Source organism: Dysidea avara, chromosome 2 (assembly GCF_963678975.1).
Source record: "Dysidea avara chromosome 2, odDysAvar1.4, whole genome shotgun sequence".
Classification (NCBI taxonomy): Eukaryota; Metazoa; Porifera; class Demospongiae; order Dictyoceratida; family Dysideidae; genus Dysidea; species Dysidea avara.
Window position 1 is genome coordinate 12735087 of NC_089273.1, and position 19099 is coordinate 12754185.

General features: G+C 37.5%; 1 protein-coding gene across 2 annotated transcripts in view; it reads right to left on the bottom strand.

The window, feature by feature from the left end:
* LOC136246625 (uncharacterized) overlaps positions 1-19099 on the bottom strand; it is a 58510-nt gene that overhangs the window by 14060 nt on the left and 25351 nt on the right. For both annotated transcript variants that reach the window (XM_066038158.1, XM_066038157.1), the window contains 3 exons: positions 10534-10854; positions 8128-8723; positions 4211-5850 (listed from right to left, as the gene is read on the bottom strand). In XM_066038158.1, coding sequence (XP_065894230.1) covers positions 4211-5850; positions 8128-8723; positions 10534-10854 — 2557 coding nt within the window. The remainder of the gene's footprint in view (positions 1-4210; positions 5851-8127; positions 8724-10533; positions 10855-19099) is intronic.

Genomic DNA, 19099 nt, shown 5'->3' on the forward strand with positions numbered 1-19099 from the left:
AATGGTCTGGCTTGGCAAGAACCAGTGGTTTAGTGGTGGATGGTCTGATAATGTTGGCCAAATGATTTTTCTGTTGCTTTTGCCACATATCAGCCACTAGGAAGCCAGCACAGCCCTATAATCTCGTATCTGGACTCCAATCGTGGTCTGTCTCCATATTGTGAAGTCTATATCTCTTGCCCACACTCCTCCCCTTTGTGAGCACTTGTGATACTACTTCACTCATCCAACTTCTCAGATTTTCTATCTCATTTGGCGGGAAACTCTACAAGCAGCTACAAGTACTGGAAGTAGTCTGAATGAAAGCTAATAGATTGATGCATATCTTGTGTAAATTTCATACGTGTGCTTGCCATCCTTGGCAAGTTATGCTGACATAAATTCTTTAAAGCATTTATCTTGACACTTCTAATGTGCAATTTGGATCGTTTTACAAAATCCAGTCACATTTAAATTGCTTTCATAATTAATGTTTATTGTCATGTTTGTAATTTTTGAACTTTTTGGTACCAAATTGTACTAGTTATTTATTACTGTATTCTCATGTAGTCTATTTATTGCTGTCTGGTTTTGTAGTTATATTGAAGGTTTATGTATTGTTATGTCTCTGCAAGGAATAACAGCTTTACCTAAGTGTTGGAGTTAAAATCAGATAGTAATCTGAGTAAGACTCGGATCTGACCCAAATGTGACCCTTTTAAATTAAAGGGATGTCCTAAAACACACATTGTATTCACATTTAAAAAAAATATTAATTGGTTCTGTGTTATCAAGACACATGGTAGTGTGTTGTGCGGCCAAGAAAGCCAGTGACCACACCATGATCAAGACACATGGTAGTGTGTCAGGCAGCCAAGAAAGTCGGCGACCACACCGTGATATTAACAGGAAGAAAGAAAACAGCTTTTTCATGCATGCATAGCTCCATGGCCTCTTCTCCAAAGCACACTATTTTTGCATTATAGCTGTCCCCCAGGTAGGGAATGCCACACGGCAAATTCGATTAAATTTGCAACAGCCATTTGCAAGATATTGGCGTTCAAAATTTTGTTTTAATTTCTTTGTTTTTTTTTCTTCTTATCATGACTTATGCCACACTGGGGCTGTGGGGGCTTCGATTTCTTTTCGCACACTTGCAAAAATTGCTATAAGATGCAAATGTGTATCTCAATTGCCTCGATCTTTGGCACAAATGAATAGCATGTAATGGTGGATTCACGTACCAAGTTTGTTGTGAATCTGAGGAATAATCAAGGAGTTGTGAACGTTTATTCACATTAAAAAAAAGATCAAACTACAGGGTAAACTGAGTATAGAAATAACTTGAAAATTGGTATGTACATAGGCTGATCATCATAGCAGTGCCTTTGATAGTTTGCATAGCAATAGAGTTACAGCGACAAAGTTATAAAGCAAAATCCAAGCAAGTGTAAAATCATGATATCGAGATACTCTTAGACTAATAGAGCAGTTACCGCAGTGTAAAAAAAAGTAGCAAATTTGTTGAAAAAAAAACTTATCAGCAGGGACCTCCACACCTAACATCTGCATCCTTATCCACTGAACCACTGCTATCTTGGCTGATCACCTCACTTAATTTCTGTTTTATAAATGAAATTTCTAGTTGAAATCTGCTTATAATCATAACGTTTGCAATTTCATAGATCTACCAATAGAAGTACGACATTGTTCTACAACATTCTATGTATGTTCTATTAGAAGTCCTCAAAAAAATGTGCACTCTATTCAAATATTGAATTAAACCGATCATGCAATGAAATACATTTATAAGTCTGTCTTCAATAATCATCATTGTATCTACACAGAAAAGAAGAAATGTGAGTAAAAACAAACCTCAAAGTCAGCCATAGGCTGGTTTTGGAGCCTTGTAAAGTACAAAAAAAGGTGAAATCCACACAACAGCCAAGCTGTGAAAAAATGGTGTGGACTTAAAAAGCTTGGATGAAAAACGTTGTGAAATCAATGGTGGTAGCCAAGAAATGGCTGCAATGATGTTAATGCTAAAAATTTTAATAATGGCTGTGTGCATTGTTAAAATTTATTAGTATTACCATCATTGCAGCCATTTCTTGGCCACAATCTTTGATTTCACAACTTTTATCACCCAAGCTTTTTAAGACCGCACCATTTTTTCACAGCTTGGCTGTTTTTGTGCGGATAATATTTACAAGATTTCTCAAGAGCAAAAGGTATATGAGTAGATGTATGCAACAACATTATATTAACTGGTGCGTGCATAAATGCACTGGAATTAGTTTCTAATGTAAAATCAAATATTTTAATCTTCTCAGTGGGCACCCATCATCTTAGGTGCACATGCAGCTGAAAGTATTACAGAACACTACACAAGCCAGGTAGGAAAAACTTGTACTCCACTACAGTCAGGTACACATGCAGCCAGATGCACAACACACAACAGGTTTAAAGTTATTTACAGAAACATAAATATCTATTGTTTACCTCATTATGCTGTGCATAGAATGCTAACAACAGCAATAAGTGTTTATTCCTTAAATAGAAAATAATCTGAACTTTTCTGTAATTGTGGGTTTTGATTATTCACAGTTTTTCTTCAATCTTCAATTCTAATGACTTCAGACCACAGGGGTATAAGTAATTTAGTAGCCCGATGGCCCTGTGTCGTGACACCTGAGCAAAGTGAAGGCACTATTACAGGGACTGAGGGCTACTAGTTATATAAATTATCTGTAGCCTGAAAAGCCTAACTTATTTAGGCCCTTCCCTTTATGTAGTTGCTGCATGTACCTTTACACTGTTGACAGCTGCTTGTTACAGAGAAATGTAGCATTCATTATTAGAAAACAACCCATCACTCCACCCGAAACAACATTTATGGGTTTAAAAATAATTTTCAGGTGGAGATTGTACGTTGCCAGCAATACCAGTGAAGGTGTGTGTAACAAACATGAAAAGGGTCAAAGTTAGTGCTGAAATTAAATGAATAGCATTTTTTATGATTCAAATCGAATATTTCAAGTTTATACTTCTATTGAAACCTTTGTTAGGGAGGAAGGTAGAGCCTAAGAGATATTTCTATCTTTTCTATAAAAGAATTTTTACAGCATAGATACATCACTTCATTCATAATCTTAAGTTCCAAGGCTTTTTCTATCTTAATGCAATGTACAAAGTTCCAACGATTATTTGAATAATATGTTAACAAATCGAATAGTGTTGTACCAACCGAATAGTCAAATAGCTGAATATCATTTCAGCACTAGTCTAGATAAACATGAAAAGGGTCTAAATAACTTAGACACTACCAAAATCTACCACAAAAGGGTCTAACATTCATTTAAACATCAAACAATAACACAGATAAGCTTTATTCATATGTATTCCACACACAAACTTAGGCATGGCATCAACCAGATGACTAATAGCATTTTTCATGACGCATTAGTGATATTTGCAGAGTTGGCCATTATCCAAGCACCCAACGATTAAAATACTGTAACTGAACACTTTATGCACTAATAGCAGCCATGTCCAATTTGAAACTACTTCAATGCTCTCCTTCTTTTCTTTTCTTCTTCAGAATGTACACAATGATCCACATATAAACCAATTTATGGATAAAATGGAGTCAAACAGGGACAAAATCAAGCTGGTAACATTAACCATAGTCAAGTTGAAAGCATCAGCTAGTCAAGTTTGGAGATGGTCTGAAAGCACATTTGGGTTTGATTATGCTTACCTAATACTGCCAAGGGATATTTTGGACAGTAAAGCCTAACTTTTATGATGCTTGTTATGCAGTACTACTATACATGTACTAAGATCTGACCACAGCTTCATTGTTTAAAATAACAGTGGAAACTGGTATTAGTTTTTAAGTGACTGAAAAAAGAATCTACTTGCTTATGGAGATGTCGTGGGTGTAAATCTTGATACAAAACTACATTCACAAGTTATGCCCAATTAATTAAGAGCCTACATATTTTTCACTATAAAAATTGGTCTACTACTTTGTAGAGCTGTAGCCTGTAAATATGTCAGCTTCTAGGGTAGCTTTCTAGATAAAGGAAATGTACTAAAAGAAGAGTTTGCATAAACATGTGGGGTTCGTACAGATACGGTTACTGTGATATAAAAAAGGGAACATATAAGTACCCTTATGAGATAGCATGTAGTTCTTACAATTACATGTACACAAAGTTTGACTTACTTATTCAAGTATTCGTGATGAAGGACAAGTCTAGCTAGAAAGTGACCTGGTCTTGTCTCAGTCCTCTCCTTCACAAAATAATGATCCATGTGAGGATGAGCTAGCAAGCTAGGGGTCAGTGTGAACTGCTTGTTACCTACAACCACACAACTTCTCTTGGGAAATGGAGCTTGTTTAGATCCTGTTTTAGTAGAGCTGCTTGCTCCTGGGGTGTGCTTTTTCTCTTGTGTTCTAGGCTTGTTATGCAAGTAATTAACTTCAGGAGGTTTCAAGGTCTCATGTGTGCTGTTATCTGGCTCGTCTTTGAGTGTTGTTGCTGTAGTATGTGATTTATGCTTCGCTTCTTGGTGTGCTGCAAGTGCCTCATCATCAAATTTAGTATCATAGAGATAATCATATTGAGGACATGCTCCAGGTAGCTGTTCTGTTTCCTTAGGGACATCCTTAATTATTTGTGCACCTAAGTTAAACGTTCCCTTGCTCACATCATTATTTTTTATGGCATGCGAATGTGAACCTAATAAGTTAGCTTGTGGTACAGGTGGCTGTGTATTAGCAAAATGTGTTTGTGCAGGTGCTATTGCACGGTCTTTTTCCATTACATGAGATAAATTTTCTGAAAAGTATCCTGAAGTACTTGTTCCTGTGATGGTTCTCCTGTTGCCACAGTCAGGAAGCAGTTGTGATGGTAGACGCAGGCTATTATAACCTGCCCCTGATGATGATATACCAGGTGGGAGAGAAGTATCAGTTACATTTGATGATAAAGCAAGATGATCAGTATGTCGGGGTTGTAAATCTGCTGTATCTCTGCTGCTTGTAAACTTCTTTGGTGGCATGCCATCTGCAACCACAGGGTCTGCTCCTTTACCAATGGGTCTTGACACATCACTGAAAATATGATATGGTAAGCACCTTACTCTAGTAAATTTTGTCAGGTAAAATGACACACTTGAATTAACTGTTGTGGTTTCATATTCATTGTCAGTGCAAAAAGCCAATTCCTTATTTTTGAAATACTGCCAATAGTACTTTAAGATAGTGTTAAAATATCTGCTAGTTTGAAATGTGTTGCCACCACAAAATGAACAATGATGTGCAATATTGCAGTTTGAATAGTATTTCTGACAAGCAACATGTTGAAAATCATTAATCTCTTTTATGTGATGAACAAATGTTAAAAGTAATGCATGTTCTTTCAAGGAGATTTGGTAACAAACTGCCTCACTAATGTATAGATTATCAAATGCTGTGGGCCTTTTCATATCAGCTAGAAATAATAATAAAGTCATGAATTTTTCTGCATTTGGTTTAACAAATTGTTCTCTTTCTTTCAGAGATATTGCAACAGTGTTCCAGTGTAAAATCCATAATAGCTTTGTTTTAATGTGTTTGCACAATGTGCTGGATTTCCAGCTAATTTTTATAAAGCACAGGTAATTTTCAAACTTTATAAACTTCACTATCCATCTTTTAAAAAGGTCTGGAGGACCTTTAATACTAGATTTGAACAATTCCGTTTCTATTTCACCAAAATCAGCTGAATAGTGGATTGATTTTCTAAAAATTGATACATGCAGTTGTGGGTAGCAGGCCAGATGCATGATCACTATTTCAGCATCCAGTGAATGTAGTGATGTCTGCAAAAGAATTATCTAATTACTGAATCAAGGCCTTAACCTTAAAACATAATTATACTACACAAAGTCAAAATCAAGGATTACTTTTCTTTTAGGTCTTTTTAAAATCATTATCACTGTATATTACTAAGCGGTTATCCAAAATCACAGCAATAGCAAGTACGGTATATAGTCTACTAATATACACAGTAGCATGTTGTGCAGCCCAATAAGCTGGTGCAGGGTACATTGACAGGAAGAAAGAAAATGCAACTTTACCAAGACAACTGTGCAGCCAAGTTTGTCAATAATAACAATTACTTGCCACGCCTACCAAGCAAACTGAAAATTGGGATGTATTCATCACAAATGTTCACTTTGTGATAAAAGCACCAAATTTTCTGTGGAAGTTGAGTAAGGTTACTAAATCATTTGAGATACAGTGCTTGCCACATCAAAATCATTGCCTTAGGGCATGCTTTGAAACTTTTAAGTAATAGTTATACCATGGCTGAGAGGGATTTTGCTGATATATACACCCAAAGCACGAGGGCCGCAGGCCCGAGGGCTGCAGGTGTATATGTCAGCAAAATCCCAAGCAGCCATGGTACAAGTGATATATATCACTTGGGGCGCACTCACCTAATAGGTGAAAGAACTAATGAGAACTCATCCCATTTGTTTTATACAGTAGCATCTGAAGATCGATTGTGGTTTAATAGAGTGGGCTAATAGCCATCAAAACGTTATCCATACGTTAAAACGTCATTAATACGTTACTATGCTTCAACACGCAATGTTAGAAAACTTGCGATTGTGGGATGGAGTTTATATTGTTATCATTTTTGTACTAAGTTAAGCCAACTAACTTCGCTATTGGGACAGTAAGTAAGTTATTATATTAAGTTAAGTACTTAGAACTGTAAGTTACTAACCTATTTCAACGTAGCAGTAGTAGCTTTGCTGTTCCGTGGTCTGTTCAAAGGCTGATACGCGGTGGGTAGAAATACGCATCCACAATCGCCCAAACAATTATTTTGTGCCTTCATTATCCTTTAGTAACAACCAACTACTCTATCTTAGCCTATGTACTAAGCTTAGCAACCTCTACAAAACCGAGTCCCACAATACAAAGCTCTATGTCGCTCAATATAACGAGTCAAAGCGCATCGATTCTTTGAACTGGCTGGGTATCAAAGTCATTGGCAAACCGCTTTCCCATGATATTGCCCGGGCAATATGCGAGTTAAACACCGAGCGGCGCCTTTGAACGCCCACGCTAAAGTGGTATATAATAGGTTATAAGCTCATTTCTAGCTGGTCAGGAAGCCACACAAGTGTATTCAAATCTTCATTTTAGCTTAAATCACATGGAAGTATTTCAGATTTATAGAGAAAATCTTCAAACTGTGGTAAAATAAACTGTTGTTAAACATTTCTAATCTAATGGAGCCAGTGTTAAAAGTACAGGAACAATCCAAGAAAAATAATGCACTGTGCATACACGGCTTCATATACCATGCTTCTTAATGTGGCAAGCTAATCACCTGGATGGACACCTCCATTGAACAGTTTTTGGATATGACAATCTCTTGCTTGTCTATGCAGATGCAAAATCTCAGTATACACTGTATGTACTACAAAGCATTTTATGGCTTCTCCAATACATTTTCTATTTTACTTGTTGGGTTCTTTGAGCATGATATGATTGGTAATTTTAGTGGTACCATATCTAATATGAAAAGTATGAATTAAGCTGATGTACCAAGTTTGGTGCTTTTATCAAAAAGTGAACGATTTTTTCACTTAGCCACTCTACTATAAGAGGCATTTGACACCAAGTAGATATGTGCCTTTACCTTCACAATAGGATTCAGACCACACCCATTAATGATATTTTAGCACCTCAGTATTGTCTCCTTGCATGAAGAAGAAAACGATCATGTAATCAAAGATAAAAGGAAAGGCAAAGTGCAGAAGGTATATTATCGACGGAGGGCACATGCCACCATTGAGTTTATTATTGTGGCATGAAATAGTGGCCATGTGCTGCTTTGTTTAGCCTCTAGCCTTGTAACTGTAGTCGGGCAGTAAAGCAGGTGACCAAAATAAGATACACTAAGGTTATTTCTGGCAGCAATTTAAACAGCACATGTCACTTTAGAGGGAATTATACCAAACAGTGCTACCATACTATTTGATATAATTTTCCATTCATTTTTGTTAAGAAATGTCTCTGGTTATACCAATTCAACAGAACAATTGTTATGGTAAAAAACCTACCATAAATAACCTTACCTTGTCATCAATGAATTTTCCAAAATCATCAGTTTGTAAGAATGCAATGTTAAGCTTTATGCAAAGTGTGAGAACACTTTCTCTTTCTTCCATGTAAATAATGGTCTTGATTGTATAGCTAAACTGTTTTTGCAATAATCTATTTGTATGTGAGGCATTGCACCTAATGCCAACAAAACCAAAGGATCTGGTAATCTGTAATAAGAACAACCAATCATTATGTTTGCCTTTAACACCAGACTTGAATATTTCTGTTGCTATTTCACCAAAATCAATTGAATAGTAAACAAACTTTCTAAAGACTTTGGAATGCAGAAACACCAAGAAGGCCCTGTGGACCAGTGGTATGCAGTGGTTGTCAAAGTTCCCTTCAAGCCAGTATTGAAATATATGTTTCCAACTGTCATGGTCTAGCCGTTTTGAATATTTGTGTGGCATTGTCCAGAGCACTGTAAAAGTGTTGTGTGGAATAAAAGAAGTAAAATAATAGATTTCTGATAATATTTGACTTGTATAGTCATAAAGCAAGTTATTTTCAGCAGAACATATTTCGCAGGAAAAATCAGGTAGCTGCCAATGTTCATCCAGTGCCATTTCTGAAGTGCAAAAAAAAAAACAAATGCACTTACATTGTGTATATCCATCAATGACACCCTTACACAGAGAACTTAATTAATTATTTTAGTTTTGTATTTCCCCCTTTCTTTAGCTTGAGTCCCTGGCAGCACTTGCCAGTGATTCTCGGTACCTTTATTTGTACTGTCAAACATAATAATAATACATTAGTTATATTAATATGCTATTGTTGTATCAAACGCACTTGTGTGGAAGCCAGTCTACATACAAGTATACTGTATTGCCTCGAATTACAGCCTGGGCGTTTATTTCTTTCAAGCAACTTTGATTTAATAAATGGGCCTAAAATTAAATCAATAAATTGATTGAATTTTAGAGCCATTTATTAAATCAATGACTATACGAGACCAGCATTCATGCCTTGGTGTTGTACTCTCCTGGACTCTCCTTGATGTTTTCTCAGCATATTCATCTTAAAAGAGACTCTATAAAACGTTCTTGACTTCATTGTTTGTAATACCACATGGAAATGTTAAAAATGATTATTGCACTAGACATTTATTTGAGACCCAGTGTTTATTCAAAGCCCAGCATTTATTTTGTTATGATGCTGTATACCCCCGGTGACTAAATGGGACCAGGCATTTATATGAGACTGGCCATAATTCAAGGCAATACAGTATATTAGCAAGTATGAATTTTAAGTTTGATTAGGGATCATAGAAAAAGTAGGGAAACAAGGAAGGTCACCTACACCTGCACATAGGATATTTAATTTGTACTTCAGTCTATGCCCATGACTAAATTAGGGATTAAATGTCCTCTAGTGTATCTGCAGGTGTAGGCAACCTTCCTTGTTTCCCTACTTCTTTTCTATGATCCTTAATCAAACTTAAATTCCTTATACCTGTTTGTTTAATTGAACTAGTGAGCCCATGCATACTGCATATAAAGATGGAGAGTACCAGGGTTAATGTTTCATCTGAACACTTGCCCCAGCTAACAATTCCTGACTTAAAAATGAAGTAGCCATTACACTTCGCTTTCAGCTGTGATCAGCCTGTCACACAGTACTATGAATGAAGGAGAAGCCCCTCTGCAATCAATCCGGTCTCCACAAAAAATATGGCTGAATTGCACACCCCAACTGACTCGGAGTGGCCATTACGCTTCACTTTCATTTATTTTCAGCCTGTTTCACAGTGTTACAAACAAGAGGAGTAGGAGAAGTGTTTCTACAGTCACCATGGAAATACAGACAATTCCCGTTTACAAACATAGGGAAGCCATCGTGGTACCGCCAATCAACACCTTGGGCTGTCAGCAAAAATAAATGGGACTAGGCCTCAGAGAATTATGCTCCAAATTTTTATCATTATTCTATTCCAAATTTCTCCAAAAAAGTTATTATTATGCTTTTATTTTTTTCCTAATATTTATAAAAAATATTTGACTTTTTCAATTTGTAATGTTTAGAAAGATTTTGGAGTATAGTAAGCATTCTGTTCTATTAGACAGGAAAGCTATGTTTTAGCTGGCAAGATGCTTAATTACTGTTGCAAGAGTAAAAATTATTCCGCTGACCATTCTATTAGAGTAAGTGACTGCTCTATTAGAGTATCTCGATCTCAAATTGCGTGAAATTGTATGGTATGCCAATAATGGTCTTTAATCACTTCAAAATGCCAGAATAATCATGCATGTATAAGTAAACTGATAGATAGTAGTACATAACAACATTCTATACGGTGGTGTGCAATAATAATAATAATAGGTATTATACTTATGCATGTTCATTGGTGAATGCATATAATATATTATGAATCTAACCTGGAGTTTCATATTCTTCATTTTCAATGTAATCAATGGATGTGCTGATTTGCCAGATTTTCAAACTCTGTGGTTCTACATTATCTTGTGATACATAATCTTCTTTTTCCATTACTTCCAACAGTTCGGGAACTTCAACTTCAGAAGTAATATTGCAAATACTGCATTTATTAATTTTTTCCACTGTTTTAGAAACACTGTCGGTTTCCAATTCAGTTTTATTGCAGGTAACTGGACGATATATGCACAATGGCTCAATGTGCAATTGCAAGTTAACCCCTTTACCAAGATCTACTGTTTGCTTCCTATCATCACACTTATCTACAAAAAGAAACACAATAATAAATCTATCTACAATAATAATTTATGACTGCATCTATAAGAACACTACTTTTGTACACAAGGGGTTGTCAAATGTCACTAATTAAAGTACAATATTCAACCAGTCGTAACTTGAGATGGGTTAAGGTGTTAAGGTTTACTGTTATTGGACCACAGCTTGATAAAACACTCACACTATATTAGCTACTTACAGATATCATTGGCTACTTATAATGATCCTGTAGATCCCTTATTTTGCCATCTCAATAGATTATATGTATCCCTTTCATGGTGGCAATTTAAAACATGGGACTTACACATCTATAAACCAGTGGTAATTCATGGGTATTTAATTGTGTTCTATTTGGAGTAATTATATAAGGTGTAATGGGCTTGCAACCACTACTTAATGCTATATTACTTGTGTTAAAGTAGCTGTGAAGGTAAAGTTGCCTGTTGATTTCCCACCATTTTGGATAATTATTTCTGTCGCATACAAGTACCCTTAGAAAGATGCAGACAGTGTGTTGGCAATTAATAGTAATCAGAAATATAAGAACAACACATTGGCATTGTAACACACAAAACAGAAGTCCTGAAGCCATCCAGCACTATTGTGATCTTCCTAACATAATTTATAGCTGAGGAAAGCTCTTCTTGACATAATTCAGAGCTGGGAGAAGTTTTAGATCACCATTCACACATTCAATAACTTCATACACGCAAAAACAGCCCTGGGAAGCAAACAAAGCTCCAGAATCTGTCAGAGCACAAAGTTAACTATCAAATTGCAGAGTAATTATAGAAAATCAGTACTAGTGCTTGTGTTAACAAACCTGAGTCTGGAAAATTGAGTTACAGTTGTGCCACATTTCTCATACACACAAACAAGTTACACAGTCCTATAAATACAGTGTGATCACATTCATGCACACATAACACACATTTTTGAAACTAGGAAATTTTGTGAAATTAGGAAAATCTGGTTACCCAGCAGAAGAGCTGTAAGATTACTTAAAGGTACTGACATGGGCACATCTGGACCTCACCTGATACCGCAAGTGAGGAAGTATGCTCAAGAGTGTAGCCCAGATTTTTTGAAAAGGAGTATTATAGTAGGTCATGTAGTAGGAGCAGATCCAAGGGGAAAAGTGGTTTTTGCACTGTATCTTTTTTGTCTTTAACTCAATTTCTTTCAAATCAAAGAGGGTTGGGGTTCAATAGTTAACCAACTGTATATAGAGAAGACAGTCATCAGCAAAAAGACGTAATTGTGAGTGAATATTCTTGGAAATATCATTTATGTACAGAAAAATAATTAAAGGACCAAGTACAGTTCCCTGTGGTACACCAGATTGAATTGGAACTGGATGTGAGGAAATACCATTCAGGACTACACATTGAGATCTTCTAGTAAGCCATGTTTCTATCCAATTATACGTAGATGTTGGTGCTTATTCCATAATGTTTAAGTTTCTTGAGAAGTCTTTGGTGAGGCACACTGTCAAATGTCTGGGAAAAGTCTAGCAGGATAACATCAACCTGCCTCTGATGGTTCATAGCAAAGGATAGGTCCTCCATCAAGTCAATTAGCTGTGTTACACAAAAATGTTGGGATCTAAAACCATGTTGATTATTAATTAAGATGTTGATTGAATTTAGATGTTCTATGATGGTGTGATATATATTATGTGTTCCATTACTTTGGAACAGACAGAGGTTAGAAAAATAGGCCAGTAGTTTGAAGGCTTTGTGTGACTTGCTTTTTTGTGGATTGGACATACATTGGAAGCTAACCAATCAGTTGGTAGAAATCCAGAGTCAAGAGATTGAGAATAAATGATTTGTAAAACTGGTGATATTTCTTTTGCACAATGCTTTAATATATAAATTATGGAGATATATGGTCCAGGCCACTGGCTTTGTTGGTATCAAGTGTAGACAGCAGATGTTGTATACCAGAAACTGTAAATGTAATATTAAGAATACAAGGTAATGAACTACCAGAGGTGACCATATGAGAAATATGCATAAGGTTTACTTTGGTAAAGACTGATTTGAAGTAGTTATTCAGGATGGTGGCTTTACTTTTAGTATCCGATATACATTGACCATGCACTGTTAAGGTAGAAATTTCATTGTTGTCTTTGCATTTTGCTCTGATATATTTCCAAAATTGGCAATGGTTACCGCCAAAGGATGCATCAAATATTCTACTAAAATAGTTATTGTGTGCTGCTTTTAGTTTATTATTGATTAGACTTTTCATTTGCCGATAGTTATTCCAGTCAGTGTTAGAATTAGATCTTTTGGCTTTTATATAAATGCTTGCGAACTTTCATGTCCTTCTTAATTTACTTGTTTATCCAGGGTAAGTGATTACTTGACTATACAGTTTTGTGTGGTACATGTTTAGAAATTGTCTCACTGATTGCAGCTTTAAACCTCAACCAGTTCTGCTTGACAGATCTTGATAGGGGGTCACTCGTTATGAAGGTGTTTTGAAATTCCATTAAATCACTTTTAATGTTTAAGATGTTTGCCTTATTGTACAAGGGTGATTTGTACTCTGTTTTATTCTGTGTAAATTTGCAAGCTGAATTGATGCAGAATGTTATAGTTTCATGATCCGACATTCCTGGAGTGACAATAACATCTGTAATATTTTGGTAAGTCAAGAAGACAAGATCAAGTGTATTGCTTTGTCAAGTTGGTGAATTGACAAATTGTTCAATACCAAGGTCGTTTACTATATCTAAAAAAGTGTTATTTACTTCCAATCCATATGTTAGTGGTGAGGTAACCTGACCACCAACGTCAGTCCAGGATATGCTTGGGAGGTTAAAATCACCCATCATGATGATGTTGAGAAACTTTTTTGAGTTATTAGATAGTTTGTTTAATGAGTCTTTCAATTTGTAGGATAGAGTCAACAGATGTACTGGGTGGACGATAATATGAACATAGGTAAATTTTTTTTTTTTAGGAAGAGCTCCAAATTAATTCAGCATTTGTATTCAGTTCTGGCATCTCAGACATGTCCAGGTTTTTTTCAACACAAATGAAGACTCCTCCAGCACCTTCGACTCGACCTTTCCTAAGTACAGTGTAAATAGGGGGAAAGATTTCAGCATTAAAAATATGAGTTATTGAGGTGGGACTTGCATCCACATATGTGACTGGATTTTGGAAAAATGATCCAAATCGCACATTAGACGTTTCGAGATAAACGGTTTTAAAGAATTCAAGCCACCATAACACTCCAAGGATAGCAAGCACGCATATGAAATTTACACATAAGATGCATCAATCTATTACCTTTCAGGCCACTTCCAGTACTTGTAGCTGCTTGTAGAGTTTCCTGCCAAATAAGACAGAAAATCTGAGCAGTTGGACGAGCGAAGTAGTATCACAAGTGCTCACAAAGGGGTGGAGGTTAGGGGTAAGGGGCGGAGGGTAGGGGTAAGGGGCGGAGGGTGGGGGTGGAGGGTGGAGGGTGGCGGGGTGGGGGTAAGGGGTGGAGGGTGGCGGGGTGGGGAGCAAGGGGTGATGGGGTAACAGGGTGGCAGGTGGCGGGGTGGGCAAGGGTTAGACCTCAAAATGGAGGCAGACCACGATTAGAGTCCAGAGACGAGATTACAGGGCTGTGCTGGCTCCTTAGTGGCTGATATGTAGCAAAGTCCATAGAAAACTTCTCCCCAACATTATCAGGCTGTCCACCAGTAAACCACTGGTTATTGGCAAGCCAGGTCCTTCACAAGGCCTAAAACCACCACTCGAGCTCTACACACCACTCAGAAAAGACATCTGTTGAAACCAGCCTTGAGTAGTTTGAGTGGTACTGAGTAGTGTCAAAATTACTAGTACAATAGTGTAGCTATCTACTGGAGGTGTTAATTTGACTTTGCCTGATGTGCGATTTGGGTCGGTTTTGTAAAATCTAGTTACATATAATGTCAGGCTTGTGTTCATCTATTAGAGCTAGAAATTTTGCTTTCTTACTGACACTTCTCAAACTGCAACAGTTCACACTCAGACATTTTAATTGATATCTACATGTAATCCAAAACAGCCAAACTGTAAAAAAAGAGTGCAGCCCTCAAAAAGGTTGTCATGGTGAATAAAGATGTGAAATCCAAGGTGGCGGCCAAGGAATGACTGTGATGGTAGGTTAATGGTAAAAAATTTAATAACGACAACTCAGGTGAAGTTTGTGCCAAGACCAAGCAGCACCAAATTCACCTGAATTGTTATTAAAAATTTTACCCATCACAGCAATTTCTTGGCCGCCACCTTGGATTTCACATCTTTTTTCACCATTGCCTTTTTAAGGGCCACACTCTTTTTTACAGCTTGGCTGTTTTGGATTAGATATCACTTCTTTTTGTATTTATATATACCCAAAGCCAGCCTATGGCCAGCTTTGGGGCTTTTTTAACCAAACTTTTTTTCCTTACCACAGGAAATGTACAAATTATATTATATATAATACATATATTTATTACAGAATTCTCTACATGGTGGATTCTTTGTAACTGAACACTCTACAAGGTGACTTCTTCTAGCTGATCTCTCTACAGGGTGGTTTGTTTGTAGCTGAACTCTCTACAAGGTAACTTCTGCTAGCTGATCTTTCTACAGGGTGATTTGTTTGCAGCTGAACTCTCTACAAGGTGATTTCTTCTAGCTGAACTCTTTACAGGGTAATCTTTTTGTAACTGAACTCTATACAGGGTGATATTTTTGCAGTTGTACTCTCTACATGATGGTTTCTTTGTAGCTGAACTCTCTACAAGGTGACTTCTTCTAGCTGAACTCTCTACAGGGTGATCTTTTCGTAGCTGAACTCGTTAAGGGGCAGCGTTGAAACCGGGTCGGGTCATCCGGGTCATCTTGGTCTGACCCGGATTGGATCACGTAAGAAACGAAATTGTTCGTTTGACGTGGAAACTTATAAACGCTATCGCGTAGCTCTTTCGTGAGCCACGCCCACTTATCGCATTATCAACATACGCTCAGCCACGCCCATTCGTTAGTAAGTGTAGTATGTAGCACGAAACTGAGGGTATCTATGGTGAGGGGTAGCTATTGTCAGTAGGTGAAGACCTTTTTTTTTTTTGGTCTTCAACCTACAGCTAGGCTGAAGTTGCAATATTCACTCAACACGAATGGAACGCTCAAAATGTAGAATCGTTCGCTCACTCGAGACTAGCTGAAACACGTCTCGGCTTTAATTTATCCGGGTCACATCCGGGTCTGACCCGGATTGCTATCCCGGTCAGTGGGTCATCCGGGTCAGCAGTAGTGACCCGGTTTCAACGTTGTTATGGGGTGATTTTTTTTTGCAGCTGAACTCTCTACATGATGATTTCTTTGTAGAGACAAGGTAACTTCTTCTAGCTGATCTCTCTACAGGGTGAATTGTTTGTAGCTGAACTCTCTACAAGATGGTTTCTTTGTAGCTGATCTCTATACGGGTTACTTGTTTTTAGCTGATCTCTTCAGGGTGATTGCTCTGTTAGTATGACTGCTCTATTAGAGTATCTCGATCTCGCACTTGCTACACCCAGTTGGATTTCGTGTTATAACTCCGTGGCTTTAAGTCTGATTCTTCTACACCATTGAAGAGCCTTTCTAAGATGATTACTCCATCTGTACAGCGATTTTCAAAGCAGTACTTCAAGTGGTTTTTCTGGTAGGTGTGGCAAGTAGTCGTTTTTTATTACCTAATCTCGATTGCGTAATTGTTACACACTATTGGTTTTTTCGTTGTATCTTCCTGGTTTATAGCTCGATTTCTTTCAAACCACAAAAGGTTTGAGGTTCAATAGTTAATCTATTCATCCACCGATTTTCAGCGTCTTCCCATAAGCGGTTTACCCTGTAGGCGTGACATATTGGTGTTGTTTTTCGTGAATAATCGATAATAATTCTTTGCTTATTTATCGTGTTTCAGCCAAACGTGGTACCAAGATGCGCCATTAGGGTCCGCAACGTGAAATAATGACCTCCGAGAATCAACTACTAAACCACCCACAAATGCTAGGCTAGGTACCACTTAGAAAATGCCAGATTGGTGTTATTTTTCATTAACGTCTTGTGCAAATCGGCGAATATGCTTACAAATTAGGACCCTATTCGGTGATTACTAGTTTCTCATCCAGCCTTTCTAATTATTATGATGCGGGCGGGAGGGTAATACCATTATGCCATTATTTTATAATATTAACCCACTGATGTACAGACCTTGTCCAAATTGTCTATCTTTCTTACTACAAACATTTCCTTCACCAGCTGATTCTAATTTTCGTGATCGCCAACTGTTTTTCAACAGTCAACTGAAAGCCTACTTTGATGAAGTCGATAGAGCACGATTGCAACTGGCACTGTAGCAATTTGCTAAGGAAAACAACAGTTCTCCTGGTGATATATAGCGCATTGTAGCGTTCATCAACAAAAATTACAACAGTTTGGTATCACGTGTTCTTCTGAGCATGCGCAGAGTAAATAGTGGCTTACCATGCGGTAGCTTATGAAGGATGCGGACGGTGGATGAGAAACTAATAATCACCAAATAGGGGCCTTACGAGATATTTTGCTATATCTTCAAGTAAATGTCTTTTAAAGCTATAATATGCACTCTCAACCTTTCTTACTAACTGTACTCTAAACTAAAACCATCATTGGCTGCATTGTCTGGAGCGATTTCCAGCCGCATTATCGCGAAAATGAAATTTCGGACTCGAAAAAAGTTTCGATGCCACTGAAGCACACAATAGCGATGCCAAAGTAACCCTCCCAGGTCAAACTGGCCTGGCATGGGTCCAACTACTACCACACCAAATATCATGGAATTCCAATATTGTTTGCCATCTGGCTGAGCTCGACGGCTGTCAAAAATGCCGATTTTATTCACTGACGGGAACCTTTGCTAGCCAGATGTGCTAGTTTACTTCTGAAAAGCTTACTAGACCCATAGCCAGTAGCTTTCATTCATAGGGTTGTTCTGGCAGCTCTTCTAGCGACCTCAAAAACCGCCAAATGCCGATATCCACGAATTTTGCCGATATCGACCAATTTACAATGCGTTAAAGAAATTTTGCACATCAAACGTGATGCTTTGCCTCTCTAAAGTCATGCTGCATCCTTGTTTAGTTATATTCGTCCATAGGGTGGCACTGGCGGCTCTCTTATCAAGGCCAAAATCCATCAAAACGCCCATCTCACCATTTGTCATCAGTTTTAGGAAGTTTTGCAAGTCAAACATGCTGGTTTACCTCTCTGCATCCTTGCTGGACCATTCAATCACCTTCGTCTGTATAGGCAGGTTTCTTTAGTCTCTTGAAAATGTCAGAGCACGCCAATTTGGCGCAACCACCAATACCAGTTAATGCTTATTTTGTTTCATTGGTTCCACGCAAAAATGACAGGAAAACCAGCAGAAATGTAATAGAGCGAAAATGGAGTTAGTCTAGCTCTAAATATTGTACTCTACAGGTTTATACAAATGATTACCGAAATGAACATTCCGATTATCAAAAACCACAATCGAAATTTCCATTCGTGTAGAGTACCGAAGGGTGGATATTTAAAAACTAGACTAACTCCAGTTGGGTTGTAATATTTCTGCTGGATTTTCGTGGAATCAATGAAACAAAATAAGCAGTAAGTGGTGTTGATGGTTGCTCCCAAGTGGCATTTTCAAGAAACTGAAGAAAGGTGCCTACACAGACGATGGTGATTGAAATGTCCGGTAGAGATTTAGGGAGGCAAACCAGCATGTTTGACTTGTAAAACTTCCTAAAACTGATGACAAATGGTGAGATGGGCGTTTTGATGGATTTTGGCCTCGATAAGAGAGCCGTCAGTGCCACCCTATGGACGAATATAACTAAACAAGGATGCAGCATGACTTTAGAGAGGCAAAGCATCACGTTTGATGTGCAAAATTTCTTTAACGCATTGTAAATTGGTCGATATCGGCAAAATTCGTGGATATCGGCATTTGGTGGTTTTTGAGGTCGCTATAGTACGTTCGCGTTGAGCTGAACCCTCAAAAACGATTAATAACTTACGATTGCTACATCGCATGGGGCTCCTGTATAGCTCGATACGTAGCGCTTCTCGATCCGCTAAAAATATATTAAAAGCGCTTCATTCGAATGCAAGACACTCCCGTTATGGCACTGTAAAGTTTCGCCATACATTTTCAATGGGGAAGTCTCTAAAGCGCGGTCCTTTGATG